Raw genomic sequence first — 14,938 nt, 5'->3', positions numbered from 1 at the left:
CATATACTTGGAATCTAGAAAAATGGTACAGAGGAACCTATTTGCAGAACAGAAATGGAATACGCAGATGTAAAGAACAGACATGTGGACCCTGAGGGGAAATGGGGTGGGATGAATTGGGAGAGTAGCATTGACATATGAATATATACTACGATGTGTAAAATACATAGTTAGTAGGAAGCTGCTGTAAAACAAACACAGGGAGCTCAGCCCGGGCAGAACAGCGGGTGAGACGGAGGCTCAAGAGGGAGGATATGTATGAATACGTATGGTTGGTTCATGCTGTTGTAGAGCAGAAAATAACACATTGTAAAGCAATTATACTCTAAAAATAATAATAAATAGGGAAGCCTCATTTTTCTGAAAAATTCCGTTTGACTGTTTTGAATGTATGCATGGATAATTGTGGATAAATAAAATATTAACGTAAGAACTGCCAGAGGTTTTGCAGAGGGAATTCCTTATCATCGCCACGAGAGGAAATTGAGAGAAAGTGGTCCCACCTGTCGTTGGTCCCCCAGGGGGTGGGGAGCAGCCAGAAATTCCTTAATCTGTGAGCTTACAAAGTCCACATCTTGGCAGGATGCTAAGGTGGTTCCCAAGGCTTTCCAAAGAAATTTCTGGAAAACAAAGGACAAGCAACAGAATGTTAAAAGTTGGAAAGCAAGACTGATAGAAAGTAGAAAGAGTAAAAACAACCATTCAAAAAAAAAAAAGACATTGAGTTGACTTAGGACTGCTTACTTATCAAGCACTTTCATGTACTGTCCCTTCTTCAAAGTGTTCCCTCCCCACAGGTTCTGTCCTCTGCCTGTGTTCTCCTGCCTTCCTCTGCTGTATGCCCTGCCATCATATGATACCTTTTGTTACCTACTGTGATTTTTAATTTTCTTATTGTCTCTACGCTCAGAATTTCAGTTCTTGGTAGCAGAGGTTTTTACTGATTATCTGCTATGTACAAATAAGTGTTAATAAGTGCTTATTGAATAAACACACTCAATGAAAATTTGGGTTATTTTGAAGGCAATGTCATCTGATATTTTCAGACTTCACAGTATATTGACTTGGTTTATAGTTTAAGAGATTTAACAGTAGTTTTGAAAATAATGCCGTGGGTTCTCTACCATTCTCTCTCTCCAGAAGTGCTGTCAGAATGGTGTTAGGAATGAAGCAAAAAAGTCACATAAGAACTTTCACATACACATTGTGTCTTCAGTAACGAACACTGAGTAAATTGGGGAATGAAAGCTCCCAATGGAGGAACAGTGGTGAAGAGCATGTCAGGAATCATTCTGTGGCTTCCACCACCTCTAGAGGTGGCGAGAATGTTGGGTTCATTATGTCAGCCCTACGCTGGGCACCTCTGTAGTGTTGGGATGGAGAAAAGGCAAGTAGAACAGACATTGCTTCCAGTCATCTTTCACTGGAGGCCATGTAGAGTTATTAGACTAGGGACATGGGACAGCCCTGCAGTAGCTTGTGTTTGAAAATTATAGCACATGCCTGGCTTTAAATAGGTGTATGAACACGCAGGTATATATTGCAACTTAATACCAGATTGGCATCTTTTAATTTAGAATGTCCATCTTGTTACAGAAAGGAGAGAAAAGTGGCCAGTTGGAAGTCCACTCCAAAAACTCTGCAGAGCTCAAAGGATTGTAGCTATTGAGTGGTCATTAGTGATCAGAAAGGATCTATGGCACAGGAGGAATGGAAAATCTAGGAGTAACAGATAAAGTCAAATTAGTACATTCAGGAGAAATTATACAGATTAATCTGCTTTGGGATAAGAGGGGGCCATAAGGCTATAAAACAGATGGAACAGAGAAAGAGTAGACTTGATCAGAGTAAGAATCTGATGAGGAAGCATCCACTCATTCTCAGTTGTCTAGGCAAAAGATCCCCTAAGTAGGGCCAAAGCTGCTAGAGTCTATTTAGCTTCATCTTGGGAGAAGGGCAGGAAAGAGTTGGGAAAATCTTGTGCTGCAGCAATATTGATTTGATGAAGGAGCAAAATATATTGTATTATAATATAGCTTCAGTGCCTCCCAGTACTTCTGCTTATCTGCTGAATTTTGTCAGATTAAATGAATAATGCATTCACACACTGGGGACTTAGTTAGGAATCCCAGAAATCAGAAAGCCCGAATTGGGGGGAAATTGTGGTTGACCATAAAATAGCCATACTCTTTCTATTTCACTTCTATCCATGCTTCCCTGCTATGGAAATTTGCGATTCCTATCAAGACAAGTCTATTTCTCCATTCTTTGCATCTGGGCTTGCCTTGCAATTTGCTTTTGTCACTGGAATGTGGTAGAAGTGATAGTATGCCCCTTTTGAGCTTAGACCTCAAGGATCTTGCACACATCATTGCCACCACCATGAGAGCAAGCCCCCGATAGCCTGCTGGAGGATGAGGGACTGCAAGGAGTAGAAACAAGCTGTCCTAAATAAGATCATCCCAGACCAGCCAATCCCCCATACACCCCAGTGAGGCTAGTTGAGATCAGAAGACTTACCAATTGAGTCCAACCCAAACTGTTAACCTGCAAAATCAAAAGCTTTTTAGGTGCCCATTATTTTAAGCCACTAAGGATAGTTTGTTATGCTTTTAAAGCTACTTGGTACACTCCTACTTTTCTGGTATTAGGCACAACAGTTGAGAGCCATCGAGGCACCTTGTTGCTTCAATTGTTCTGTCTACTCTCACCACCATTATCTTGGACTAATCTTGTGGGTTTGGGAGCCATTGGATGAATGGTATTACATAAGCCATTGGATGAATGGTATTACATAATGCACAAGGCTGTTTGTGTATAAGAAGATGAGGCTCTGCTCACCAAATCTTCCTGATGGGTGTGTCTGCAGGCCGGGTAGGCCAATTTGGAGAATCAGTACTCGGTACCAAATTAGAGAGTCAATCAATGAGGGGAATTCTGAAAATTACATAGAAGAGTTGTAAGTTGCTAATAAAGAATTTGTGGAAAGAGATACCTAATCCTGGGAACACAATGATTTAGGAAATGTTTTTTTCCAGGAAAAAATTTAGGATTTGAAAATGATGTAGGAGAGTTGTAGGTTGATAATAAAGGGTTTGTGGGAAGAGACACTCAATACTGGGAACACTTAATAACTGAGGAAATGTTTTTCCAGGGGGAAGAAATTTCAGAATGACATAACCACAGTGATCACCACAATCTACTTTTTATTGAACACATGCCATGTGCCAGACACTTCACTAGGGTCTTTATATACTTTATCTCATTGAACCCTTATAACAATACAGTCCTCAGAGAGAGATAAAAATTTCCATCTTATTGGTAAGTATACCGAGGTTCCGAAAAGGTTAAAAATTTTGCCAAAAGCTGCATTAGTAGTTAAGTAGTGGAAGCTGGATTCAAACTCCATTTGTAATGGACAGTTACAGTGTGGAGGATTTGGTAGAGGTCACGTGTAGAGAGAGGAATGAAAATTTGTAAATTTGTAAAAAATGTAAATTTGAGTGCTCTGTTGTTTTTTTTTTTTTCAATTAAAAAAAAAAAGATAGATTATTTCCCTCAGCCAGCCTCACAAGAGTGGCCCAGTGGAATGGAAACCAAGACATAAACTGGCATTAAATCAGTGCTATGGTTAAGAGGCTGCTATTTGCTCTCCAGTAAATTCTTTTCCCTTCTCTAAAAGAGAACCTCCAAATTTTGGTCAGGCACGTATTTATCTCGAAGGTGCTGTACTCAGCAGTTTTCCTTGCAGATAGGCTGTGGCCCTGTGATTTTGGGTCAAATAAAGGGGAACAAGAAGGGAGCGTTTTTCTAACCACTTCTCCCTCTTTTGCATTGTAGTGCAGACAGCTGGAACTTGAACCACAATTTTTGGTCATAAATTAGAAGATATGGTCTCCAGCTGAAAAACCAACCTTCTCAACAGAGGTGTTGCTGTAACTATTCATTTGCTGGTTGAAATCCCGACTCAGTTGAATGGTCCAGGCTACATCATTGATCTTCCATAACGATTCTCTGAGCAACTGTTGTAGGAGGTGAAAATCAGATATGAATGTGACTGTTTAATGTGTTTTCTTGGTACTTTTCTGTTACAATATATTCTAGAAGTATAAAATGTATATTATATGGATTATTCCTTTTCCCATAAAAACTTGATTACTTTGAAATTGTTCTTCTTATTTTAGAAGACATACTCTGTACTGTCCCGAATTTCCAGTAAGAATCAGATCCACAGGAAGTGGAAGTTAACTCCATGTAAGAGCCTTCTGTTTTCCTTTTAAATAAAAATTGCCAAAAGACTTACAATAGAAACTCATCTAATCTGAAACTTAAATTGAAGTTAACATTTTTCAAGGTTTCAGTAGATTTGGAAAAACTCCATTTGTCAAAGTTAGTTTGTCTTATTATATACTAAGAAAAAGGGACATTTTTGGAATAGTGAATTAAAGGCCTTGAAGAACCAATTAGATGTACAAGCATAACTTGCCAACTTCAACTGGAATAATGAAATATTCCTCATTTCACCAATTATTTTGAGCCAAGGCCACAATCAGTCATCTGAACCCATGTCTTTCTTCATTGAACCATACATGAAGAGGTGTTTTTGCCTTTTTGGAGGACAAAATCCATTGCAATTTCTAAAATCTATGATTTCTCCTATGTTTTCTCTACCTTAAGCTTAGAAAGAACACAGTGTCAAAACCATTGAAAAAGTTTGTAATGTATTTTCTTAATAAGAATTCATTCAATGGATCTTTTGAAAAGTAAAAATTGTACAACCTTGGCATTATAAGGGAAGAAAGCAAATGGAGACAGTTTTGGAAAAAGAAGCCAAGAAGTATACTCAAGATAGGAGGAAGGAAAAGCAATGTTCTCAAGGCTTCAGGAACTTTCCTTCCTAGTAAGAACAGCTATTTTAAAATGGCAGTGGGGAAACAAGGTAGAAATTTTGATACAGGGAGGGAGAGATAAAAGAAGCATTAATATAGGAGGAAGATAGATTCTAGACTTAGAGAACAGGAAGAATAGAGCTGTTGCTTTCAAACCTCATATTGGATAAGACTCATTTGTGGGCATCACCAACACCTGTAAGCTGTCATGTACCCACTCTTGGAGATTCTGACTCTAGAAGGGGGCTGTTAGGGGTAGAGGTGCTGTGGAGAGGTCACTGAAATATGACATTTTATAGAAATTATAGTTCACATGAAGATGCTCAGCATTGCTAATTATTAGAGGAACACAAATCAACTTTAAATGTCCCTCAACAGAGAAATGGATAAAAAAGATACGGTACATATATACTGTGGAATATTACCCAGCCATAAAAGGGAATGAAATAATGCCATTTGTAGCAACATGATGGATGTAGAGATTATCATACTAAGTAAGTCAGAGAAAGAAAAATATATGATATCACTCTTATGTAAGATATAATTTTTTTAAAAACATACAAATGAATTTATTTATAAAACAGAAGTAAACAGAGATATCAAAAACAAACTTATGGTTCCAAAAGGGAAAACATGGGAAGGGGAGGGATAAATCAGGAGCTTGGGATGAACATGAGCACATCTACTATATAAGAGAGATAGCCAACATGGGGGGCTTCCTAGTGGTGCTAATGGTAAATGACCCACTCACCAATGCAGGAGATGTAAGATATGTGGGTTTGATTCCTGGGCTGGGAAGATTCCCTGGAGGAGGGCACAGCAACCCACTCCAGTGTTCTTGCCTAGAAAATCCCATGGACAGAAGAGCCTGGCAGGCTATATATAGTCCATAGGGTCACAAAGAGTTGGACACTACTGAAGTGACTTAGCACAACTAACAAGGACCTACAGTATAGCACAGGGAACTCTTCCCAATATTCTGTGATAACTTACACGAGAAAATAATCTAAAAATGAATGAACATATGGATATGTATAATTGAGTCATTTTGCTGTATGCCTGAAACTAATAATGATATTGTAAATCAACTATACTCCAATAAAACTAAAATACAAAAAAAAAATCTAGCAAGTTTTATAATCAAAATCCTAAAAAGTTATTTCACAGGTACTTTTTAAAATATAAATTTAAAAATCATTAAAAATACGCTTAGCTTACTTTTCAAAATACACCTATTTTGTAATAAATGGTAGTAAATATACCCCCTCAAAACTGCCCCCAAATGAAAACAAACTACAATGAGGTACTACTTCACACTGATTAGAATGGTCATCTTTAAAAAGTCTACAAATAACAAATGCTAGGGAGGGTGTGGAGAAAAGGGAACCTTCTTACATTCTTGGTGAGAATGTAAGTTGGTACAGCCCCTGTGGAAAACAGTATGGAGGGTCCTCAGAAAATACAAAAATAGAATTGCTATATGATCTAGTAAGCCTGCTCCTGAACAAAGCTATAATGCAAAGAGATACTTGCAGCTCTATGTTCATAGCAGCACTGTTCACAATAGCCAGGACACAGAAGCCATCTAAGTGTCCACAGATACATGAATGGATAAAGAAGATGTGGTACATATATACAATGAAATACTACTCAGCCACAAAAAAAAAAACAAAGTAATGCCATTTACAGCAAGATGGATGCAAGTAGAGATTATCATACTAAGTGAAGTAAATCAGAAAAAGACAAATATCATATGGTATCACTTATACGTGAAATCTAAACTACGACACAAGTGAAAATTTATGAAATAGAAACAGACTCTTGGACATGGAGACCAGACTGGTGGTTGCCAAGGGAGATGGGGAGAGGGAAAGGATGGAATGGGAGGTTGGGATTAGCAAATGTAAGCTTTTATATATAGAATGGATAAACAACAAGGTCCTACTGTATAGCACAGAGAACTATGTTCGATATCCTATGATTAACCATAATGGAAAAGAATATTGATAAAGAATGTATATGTATATACATGGGTATGTATAACAGAATCACTTTGCTGTACAGCAGTAAATCAATAAATTCAATAAAAAAATAAGGAAACCATAGTTAATTTTTATATGGGTGGTTTATGAACTGAAGCTCTGTTGGATTAAAAGCTTCCTGACTGTGGGCTCATTGATCTCCTGTGAACTCCTAAAATCAATGTGCTGTTTGTAATGCTAATGTCCAAGTCCTATCTGCAAGTCCTATCTTACAGTTATGGGGATTTGACATTGTGGCGCTGTTGGCTGTCAAAGTCCAAAAAGTTATGGATGAGAGTAAGATTCTTTTCTGGAGAAGGGGTGCAATGTGGTCTTTTGGTGTTTAGACATCAGGAAAAAGATAATGAGAAGCAGATATAGGAGGAAATGGAGTCGTATTTAGGAGCAAAGAAGTGGAAATTACGTTAATTTCTGTTTCTCTATATGAAGGGTGAAAGAATGCAATTGCAAGGAGAGGAGAAAACTTGAAAATTAGAGAAGATTTAAGAAACAGGGAGAAAAATATTAGTAAGTGAAATCTTCAAAACTGTCCTGAATTCTGAACCAAACTGAAGACTAAAGATTGTTGTTCAAATTATGGTCATTTAAAGAGCACAATGCTGACATGATCACAATAGTCTAACAATTCTCTCAAGAAAAGGAAATCCTGTTTCCTGCCCTTGGGAATCTAATTCTTTCTGGTCAAGGTGAGTAATTTTAGGTGGTTTCGTCACCCCATCATCAACAGTTGGTCTGGGAGCCATCTTTACCTGAAGCAGCATGGTCTCCCACAGCACGATACTAGTATTCTTTCCTAGAAATAGAAATTGATGCAATAAGGGCAAAAAAAAAAAAGAGGGAAAATTCAAGATGTACTTCTCCCTTGCCAGGTTCCCACTGGATGCTAGTGTTCCAATTTCAGTTTTCTCCCTACACAGGATGGTTATTTCAGATTAAAATTACTATGTTAGCAATCTTAAATTGCTAGTTCATGCTAAAAATCCAGGCTTTTTGCCAATTTCAACAATACTTACTGAATGATAGTATTTTAATATTCTACCATAGATGAATAATAACATTTCAGAATAATACCAAAAGAAAACTTCTCTAGATACAAGAAAAAGACCAGATCACAAGTAAAAGTTCTTGCTAAGTATAAACCCACTTGGCCTTCTTACAGTATAAGTATTTGGTAGAGAACTAGAACCTGAGGCGTCTAGGACAAAACAGAGCTGTCCACCTTGTATATAAATTTCACTGCTTTTATTGTCTAAGATGAACACTCATGGCTTAAGACACAGAGGGCTGCCTTGTTCTTTGCTCTCTTGCCTCCTTGAATAAGGCCTGATCCCATGCACTTGTACCTTCCAAAGGCTGTAGAAGTTCAGGTATGCGTGTTTTCCACAGCTCTACTAAATTTGGGTGAATTATCTCAGGCAATATCTTCAAAAGTCCTATTGCACCAGCCCCACGCAATTTCCCCACACTAGCGAGCATAGATATTACCTGGAGGACGGAAGAAAAATTACTGATCAACTCAGGGGTATTTAAAAGGCTCACCGAGCTTTTCCTTTTAATCATTGTTCTGGATTCCCTAGAATCCTTCATTAGATAATCTTTTAACAGACCATCACAGTCTATTCTTACTTATTCTAGAGCAAAGCTAAATACTTAGACATCCATCTGTCTGATTTTTTTCTGTGGATAAAGGTGAAAAAGTATATGGAAGGCATCAACTGAAAGTAAATGAAATGTACTAACAGATATATCTGTGAATTAAATAAGGGCATGTGGAGATACAGCTGGAATAAATGACACATATGTGGCCAAAAGGAGAGAGAGAAATCTAAACAACAGATATGCAATTTGCTTGAATCGTTCTTATGGATCAGATTCAGTTTATGCTTATTTAAAAATCATAAATGAAGTTTTAACAAACATTTCAGAATGAGGAGATAATCTTGCCAGGAGTAAATTTTCATGAGTATCATTAATATAGCAGAATATTTATTATGCTGTTTTAGTGTTTCTTTTGGTTTGGAGTATCTTTGTCACTTTTACTGTCATTTATTTGGAACTGGAAATATCTGCATTGGTTTAACTTGATCCCACCCTGGTTTTTCATAACTCACTCACCAGAAGTCTGGCCAGTAGCTGTTGTGGTGAAGGAAGTTTCACTAGAAAGAGAAAGCAATTTTCATTACTGTTATGGGGGCTAGAAAAATTCAGATTGGGGTTGGGTGTACCAGCGAAGCCCTGTAGCCCTTCAGGAAACGAGTCTCTCATAAGAGAAATGTTTTGCTTTGTTTTTGAATGTACAAACCAGCTCCTGTAGAGATGACAAGTGCTGTTGACTCTTTGGCATTATTCTTCTTTCTTTCCTCTGCCATAAACAGAATCCTGATGATATTAAACAGGTATTCCAGTGTTCCCGTATATTCCGCAGGTACCACGAAAGTCAGGATTCTGGGCCATAGCACCTGTGGAAAACAAAGGCAAGATGCAAGTGCTGCTTGTTCTTTTCCATTATTCCTCCTTGGTCCTCACTGTGTGTTTCCCTCTAGTTTAGAAAACTTCCTCTCACTTGTTATTATTTTGCTCTTCGGGCCAGATCAAAATGAAATCATGAAATCCAGTCTCTGCTGAGCACATTCATTTTCAGGTGCTACTTGCCGTGAGTGTTAGTCAGTGTTTCTCCATGGGGTTGCTGCTGGAATCTGGGACAGGACAACTCTTCAACGTGGGTCACTGCAGGAAGCGCCAGGCTCCACTCACCAGGTGCCATTAAGCCCCTTGTCAATATGACAACCAAAAATGCCCCATATATGTCTTCAAGCTCCAAGACAGGAGTGGAACTCTCCAAAGTGAGAAAGATTGGGAATGGATAGTGAATGGACTGTTGTTGCTGTCTGTGCTCCAGGTGCTAACTTCTGTAGTCTGCGTGTTTCACATCCCTCGGAAAACTTGAATATGGCTCATGTACTAATGGAAACCTAGGTATCAACTTGGACTCTGCCCTTTGTCTTGCCATCTGTATTTAATCACCAACATGCTAAGTTGCTTCAGTCATGTCTGACTGTTTTTGACCCCATGGACTGTAGCCTGCCAGGCTCCTCTGTCCATGGGATTCTCCTGGCAAGAATACTGGAGTGGGTTGCCATGCCCTTCTCCAGGGGATCTTCCTGACCCAGGGATCGAATCCAAGTCACTTACATCTCTTGCATTGGCAGGTGGGTTTTTTACCACTAGTGCCACTTGGGAAACGCCATTGAATCACCAAGCCTAGACCTTTCTTTCATTATAAGATTTCTCACACCCTTCCATATTTCCCTTCCTACTTTTATGACCCATATACAGTCCCTATGAATCTTATCTCATCTTACATATAATCTGTGCTTAGACTACTCATGTCAATTCACTGACTTCCTATAGTTATCAAATGTTTAGCCCTTGCTTAAAATTTCCAGCGGCTCATCAAGGACAAGGTTGGAATTTAGCATTTCAGACCCTTTATGATTCTGGCTCTAGACTACTTTTTCATCATTTACTACTAGATCAGAAATTTCCCAAACTTTAATATGCATCAGAAATGTTGGAACTTATTTGCATGCTGACTCATGGGCCCCATGCCCAGATATGCTGACTCATTGAGGTCTGGCATGTGACCTGGAAATCTGCATTTTAAATAAATATTGCAGATAATCTACAATCACACCTTAAAATACCATCCTAGATAAAGCCTCTGATTCACTTAAATTGATCTGTAGATTGTCTTCTGGCTGTGCCATGTATTGCTGGCCATTAAATCCTTTCCTAGGTTGTTTTTCTTAAGCAAAACGCAGATCTCAAAGTTCCTGAGGTTCAGGTTATTTTAGACGTCAACTGAGGTCTGAGAATGTGTGCTTTTAACACCTTCCCAGGTAAGTGGGGGTAAGTTTAGCATTCACTGCATTACTACTTGACAATATGTCTAAATACATTGGGGGAAGAAGAGAAATAATATATTAAGATGCTTATAAATTGCCATTTGCCTCCAGATATAAAAGAGTATGTAGCTAATTTAGCACCTGTTTTTGAGAAACCATTATTTGCTGGCCTTGAATATTCTCACATAATTTCTCTGGCCAGAGCGTCAAAAAGCTGATGACAGATGGAGTACCAACTTCTTTACTCCTAAATGGACAGAGCTTTAGAAGGGTGATCAAAGGAACAATGAGTGGTGACAGAAGACTCCTTACCTGAGGCATTCCAATGACCAGTGGGTCCAGGGTTTTTAAGACCTCCAGGCTTATTTCTCGGATAGATGTCTCTCCCTTTTCAGTCTCCTGGGAGTTAGGTTTTATTGGTTTCTCCTTTAAGAAAGATGAAGCAGGTGCCTTGTTAATAATCCTTGTTGTTGGTCTCCTCTGACCTGGGGTGTGTTCTTAGTCTCTGGGCTGGAGGATAAAGTCACTCAACTTAAAGGGCTTGAGGAACCCAGTGACCTTGGTCTCCAGTATCTAATCCCTGCTTTTAAGTGCTCTTTGGAGGAATGGGGAGACAAAAATGCCTCCGGCTTTTTTCATAGAAAAACAAACACTGTGAACTTCAATTACCCCCTTTCTACTCAGGCCTTTCCCCATTTTTCTCTGGGACAAAAATTTCCACTACTTCCTGTGGAGTGGACTGCAATTTCACTTGCAGTGAGGTTGTAAGATCACTGAGATCTTAGACATGTCTTTTTCAGGCTCTTCATTCAAAGGAGCCAGTGTAATAAGTATGGATGTTTCATTTTCTAGAAACAATTCACTTACTCTGCCTCTCTCCAAACCAGCCCCCAGCCTTGGAGGCCAGGTTGCCTCCTCTTTAGGGAAAACTGTGACTTAACCTACTTTGCATTTATGATAAGTTAGAAATGGTATCAGTGGAAGGGGACTGAGAACACTAGATGCTGAAAAATTTATTAATAAAAGTGATAAAGCTTAAATATGACTTCAGTTACTAAATTGAATTGCAGGTATTTTTAAAAATCCAGTTGCGTCAACTGCACTTGTTGCAGAGCAGCACTCAAGACGGCACCCTCTTCGTACCAGATTCTTGCTGGACATTGAAAACTGGGTGAAGATGTAGTCAATCAGTGGCCAGCCTTCCCGGGCTTCAATGTAGCATTTTTCACACATGGTTTGGATGAGGAGGAGGGTGGAGTTCCTCACCTAGAGTAGGGAAAATGCATTCACAATATTTAATTTCTTTGGGCAGAATGGAAATTTAGATACTCCTATTCTGTAACCTTTATGGATCATTCAGTGGGAATCTTAAAAAAAAACAACCTATAGGTTGAATGATATTACTGTAATAGAGGGGGCTTCCCAGGTGGCTCAATGGTAAAGAATTTGCTTGCCAACCAGCAGACCCCAGGTTTGATCCTTGAGTCAGGAAGATCCCCTGGAGAAGGAAATGGCAACCCATTCCAGTATTCTTGCCTGGGAATCCCATGGATGGAGGAACCTGGTGGGCTACAGTTCCTGGGATTGCAAAAGAGTCCGACATGACTGACCAACTAAACAACAACAACAATTACCCCCTGTTGGGGCAGGAAGTAATCTATAAGGTTATGATTTAAGTGTCACTAGCAAAGCTCTCTTTAACCAAACTCTCTCTAGTTCCCATGACATATCCTGGCTAAAACACTCAGTTCAATTCAGTTCAGTCACTCAATCATGTCTGACTCTTTGCAACTCCATGGACTGCAGCACGCCAGGCTTCCCTGTCTATCACCAACTCCCAGAGTTTACTCAAACTCATGTCTATTGAGTCGGGGATGTCATTCAACCATCTCATTCTCTGTCGTCCCCTTCTCCTCCTGCCTTCAATCTTTCCCAGCATCAGGGTCTTTTCCAAAGAGTCAATTCTTCACATCAAGTGGCCAAAGTATTGGAGTTTCAGCTTCAGCATTAGTTCTTCCAATGAATATTCAGGACTGATTTCCTCTAGGATTGACAGGTTTGATCTTGCAGTCCAAGGCACTCTCAAGAGTCTTCTCCAACACCGCAGTTGAAAAGCATCAGTTCTTTGACACTCAGCCTTCTTTATAGTCCCACTTTCACATCCATACATGACTGCTGGAAAAACCATAGCTTTGACTAGATGGACTTTTGTTGGCAAAGTAATGTCTCTTCTTTTTAATATGCTGTCTAGGTTGGTCATAGCTTTTCTTCCAAGCAGCAAGCATCTTTTAATTTCATGGCTGCAATCACCATCTGCAGTGATTTCGGAGCCCCCCTCCCCAAATAAAGCCTTTTCCTTTTCTGTTTTAGCCTATGAAAAGGCTAAAACACTGCTTCACTTTAAAAATCCTCAGTGAAAGATGGCACATCTAAATAAAGTCCCACAATTCCTTATCCACAGACTCAAACTCTAAATGACACTGAAAACTGGAATTTTGTTTCTTAAATTTGGTTCCAACTTGGTGGAGAAACTCAAACTGAACTGTTTTAAAGCTATTTGTTGTTATTCAGTTGCTCAGTCATGCCTGACTCTTTGTGAGCCTATGGACTCTAGCATGCCAGGCTTCCCTGTCCTTCACCATCTCCTGGAGCTTGCTCAAACTCATGTCTGTTGAGTCGGTGATGTCATCCAACATCTTTACCCATTCTATGTAGTGTGAATATATGTACATTTTCTTGAAGAAATCTTAATAGGTTTGATTGTGGGCTACTATCACAGTAATGCTTTTTTCAAATCTGAAAAATTGTAAATTCTGAAATAATGTCTTGTCCTATGGATTTGAATAAACGGTTATGAACCTGTCACAAACTTTTTTAATACTTTGGCTTCAATTTGTTTATTGGATTATTTCCCTGGAGGATAGAAACCTCAGGTCTAATTCCTCAGTGAATGGGTCTCTTAATGGAGGGTAGGAAGAAAACAATTTTTCACAGGGAAGCAGAGTTATAAGGTTGCACACATGGACTCTGTAATCTCCCTAACTGAGGAGAAAGAGGTAAACCTTCTCTCTTATATTTGCCCAAGGAGTGAGCGCTTTCCTGGAAATTTTTGTCCTCTTTTATTCTACCCTAAATCCTAGCAATGCTTCAGTTGGCTTGCTCAATTACTGGGTCAGGTTTTTATATATAATCACTCCATTATTATTTATTGCATAGCTTTGATTATTTTAACGATAGTTATTAGTGACAAAAGCCTGTTGGGGGAATTTTCTCCTGTTCATTGGCTTCTGCACAGGGCTTTGATCCAAATAAAATATGATTTTCATATAAAATAATACTATAATTGCTAATTTTAAAAATTTCTCCCATAAAAGTTCTGTCTTTTCCAACATGGAATACTTTAATAAGATAATCAGGAGATATTGAGAAATCTATTGTGCATGTAAGACTTTCTATATATGATCCCTGACTGGAAAATAGGATATCTCTGCTCAAAATAGGGTTCAGGGGTTATTATTTTTGGAGGAAGGAGTATCATCTTTATAATTAACAATTAATTTTTAAACTATTTAACTAGCATAGCAGAATCATGCTCTAGGCCAAAATCTTTTTTTTTTTTCTTTTCCTAGTGAGAAGCCCTTGAACTGAATGTGCTCCAGAACGTTACTTTGATAGAGTTTATCTTATTAGGGAAAGATGGAGTTCTTTTAAAAGTAGAATTGATCACTGAGCTGTTTATAAATCAGTCTCATAAGCACATCCTTAAAGAGTCAAAACCGTTTCATTTACTCCTAAAGCTAGCATTATCCAAATAAAAGTCCCTATTAATTCTCTTACTTTAATACTGAGGTCACCCATGACGACTTTGACTGCTTTTTCAATTGAAGTGATATGATCCCTCAACTTGGGCTCTGAAAGACAGAGGGAGAAATTGAGAGGCCTGCTTCAGTAGGAGTACAGTATGTTCTGGAATTGTTGAAAACCAATTAGAGTTATGGCACATAATTGCAAAGTCTCTTGTCCTTAACATTTTATGTTATTCACTTCCCTTTTCACTACCTTCTCCTTTTTCAACTCTTTATAGATGTTGACTGCTTTTTTG

At 38.6% G+C, this 14,938-nt stretch overlaps 1 protein-coding gene across 1 annotated transcript in view; it reads right to left on the bottom strand.

The window, feature by feature from the left end:
* MROH2B (maestro heat like repeat family member 2B) overlaps nucleotides 1–14,938 on the bottom strand; it is a 61,115-nt gene that overhangs the window by 42,938 nt on the left and 3,239 nt on the right. Inside the window, exons 2-9 of the mRNA XM_043488843.1 lie at nucleotides 11,980–12,003; nucleotides 11,149–11,262; nucleotides 9,234–9,390; nucleotides 9,047–9,087; nucleotides 8,275–8,416; nucleotides 7,681–7,724; nucleotides 3,915–4,022; nucleotides 504–620 (exon numbers count right to left, since the gene is read on the bottom strand). Coding sequence (XP_043344778.1) covers nucleotides 504–620; nucleotides 3,915–4,022; nucleotides 7,681–7,724; nucleotides 8,275–8,416; nucleotides 9,047–9,087; nucleotides 9,234–9,390; nucleotides 11,149–11,262; nucleotides 11,980–11,997 — 741 coding nt within the window. The 5' untranslated portion in view covers nucleotides 11,998–12,003. The remainder of the gene's footprint in view (nucleotides 1–503; nucleotides 621–3,914; nucleotides 4,023–7,680; nucleotides 7,725–8,274; nucleotides 8,417–9,046; nucleotides 9,088–9,233; nucleotides 9,391–11,148; nucleotides 11,263–11,979; nucleotides 12,004–14,938) is intronic.

The sequence above is a fragment of the Cervus canadensis genome, chromosome 16 (genome assembly GCF_019320065.1).
Source record: "Cervus canadensis isolate Bull #8, Minnesota chromosome 16, ASM1932006v1, whole genome shotgun sequence".
Classification (NCBI taxonomy): Eukaryota; Metazoa; Chordata; class Mammalia; order Artiodactyla; family Cervidae; genus Cervus; species Cervus canadensis.
The sequence above is the reverse complement of the archived record's forward strand: the minus strand, read 5'-3'. Positions and strand labels throughout refer to the sequence as shown.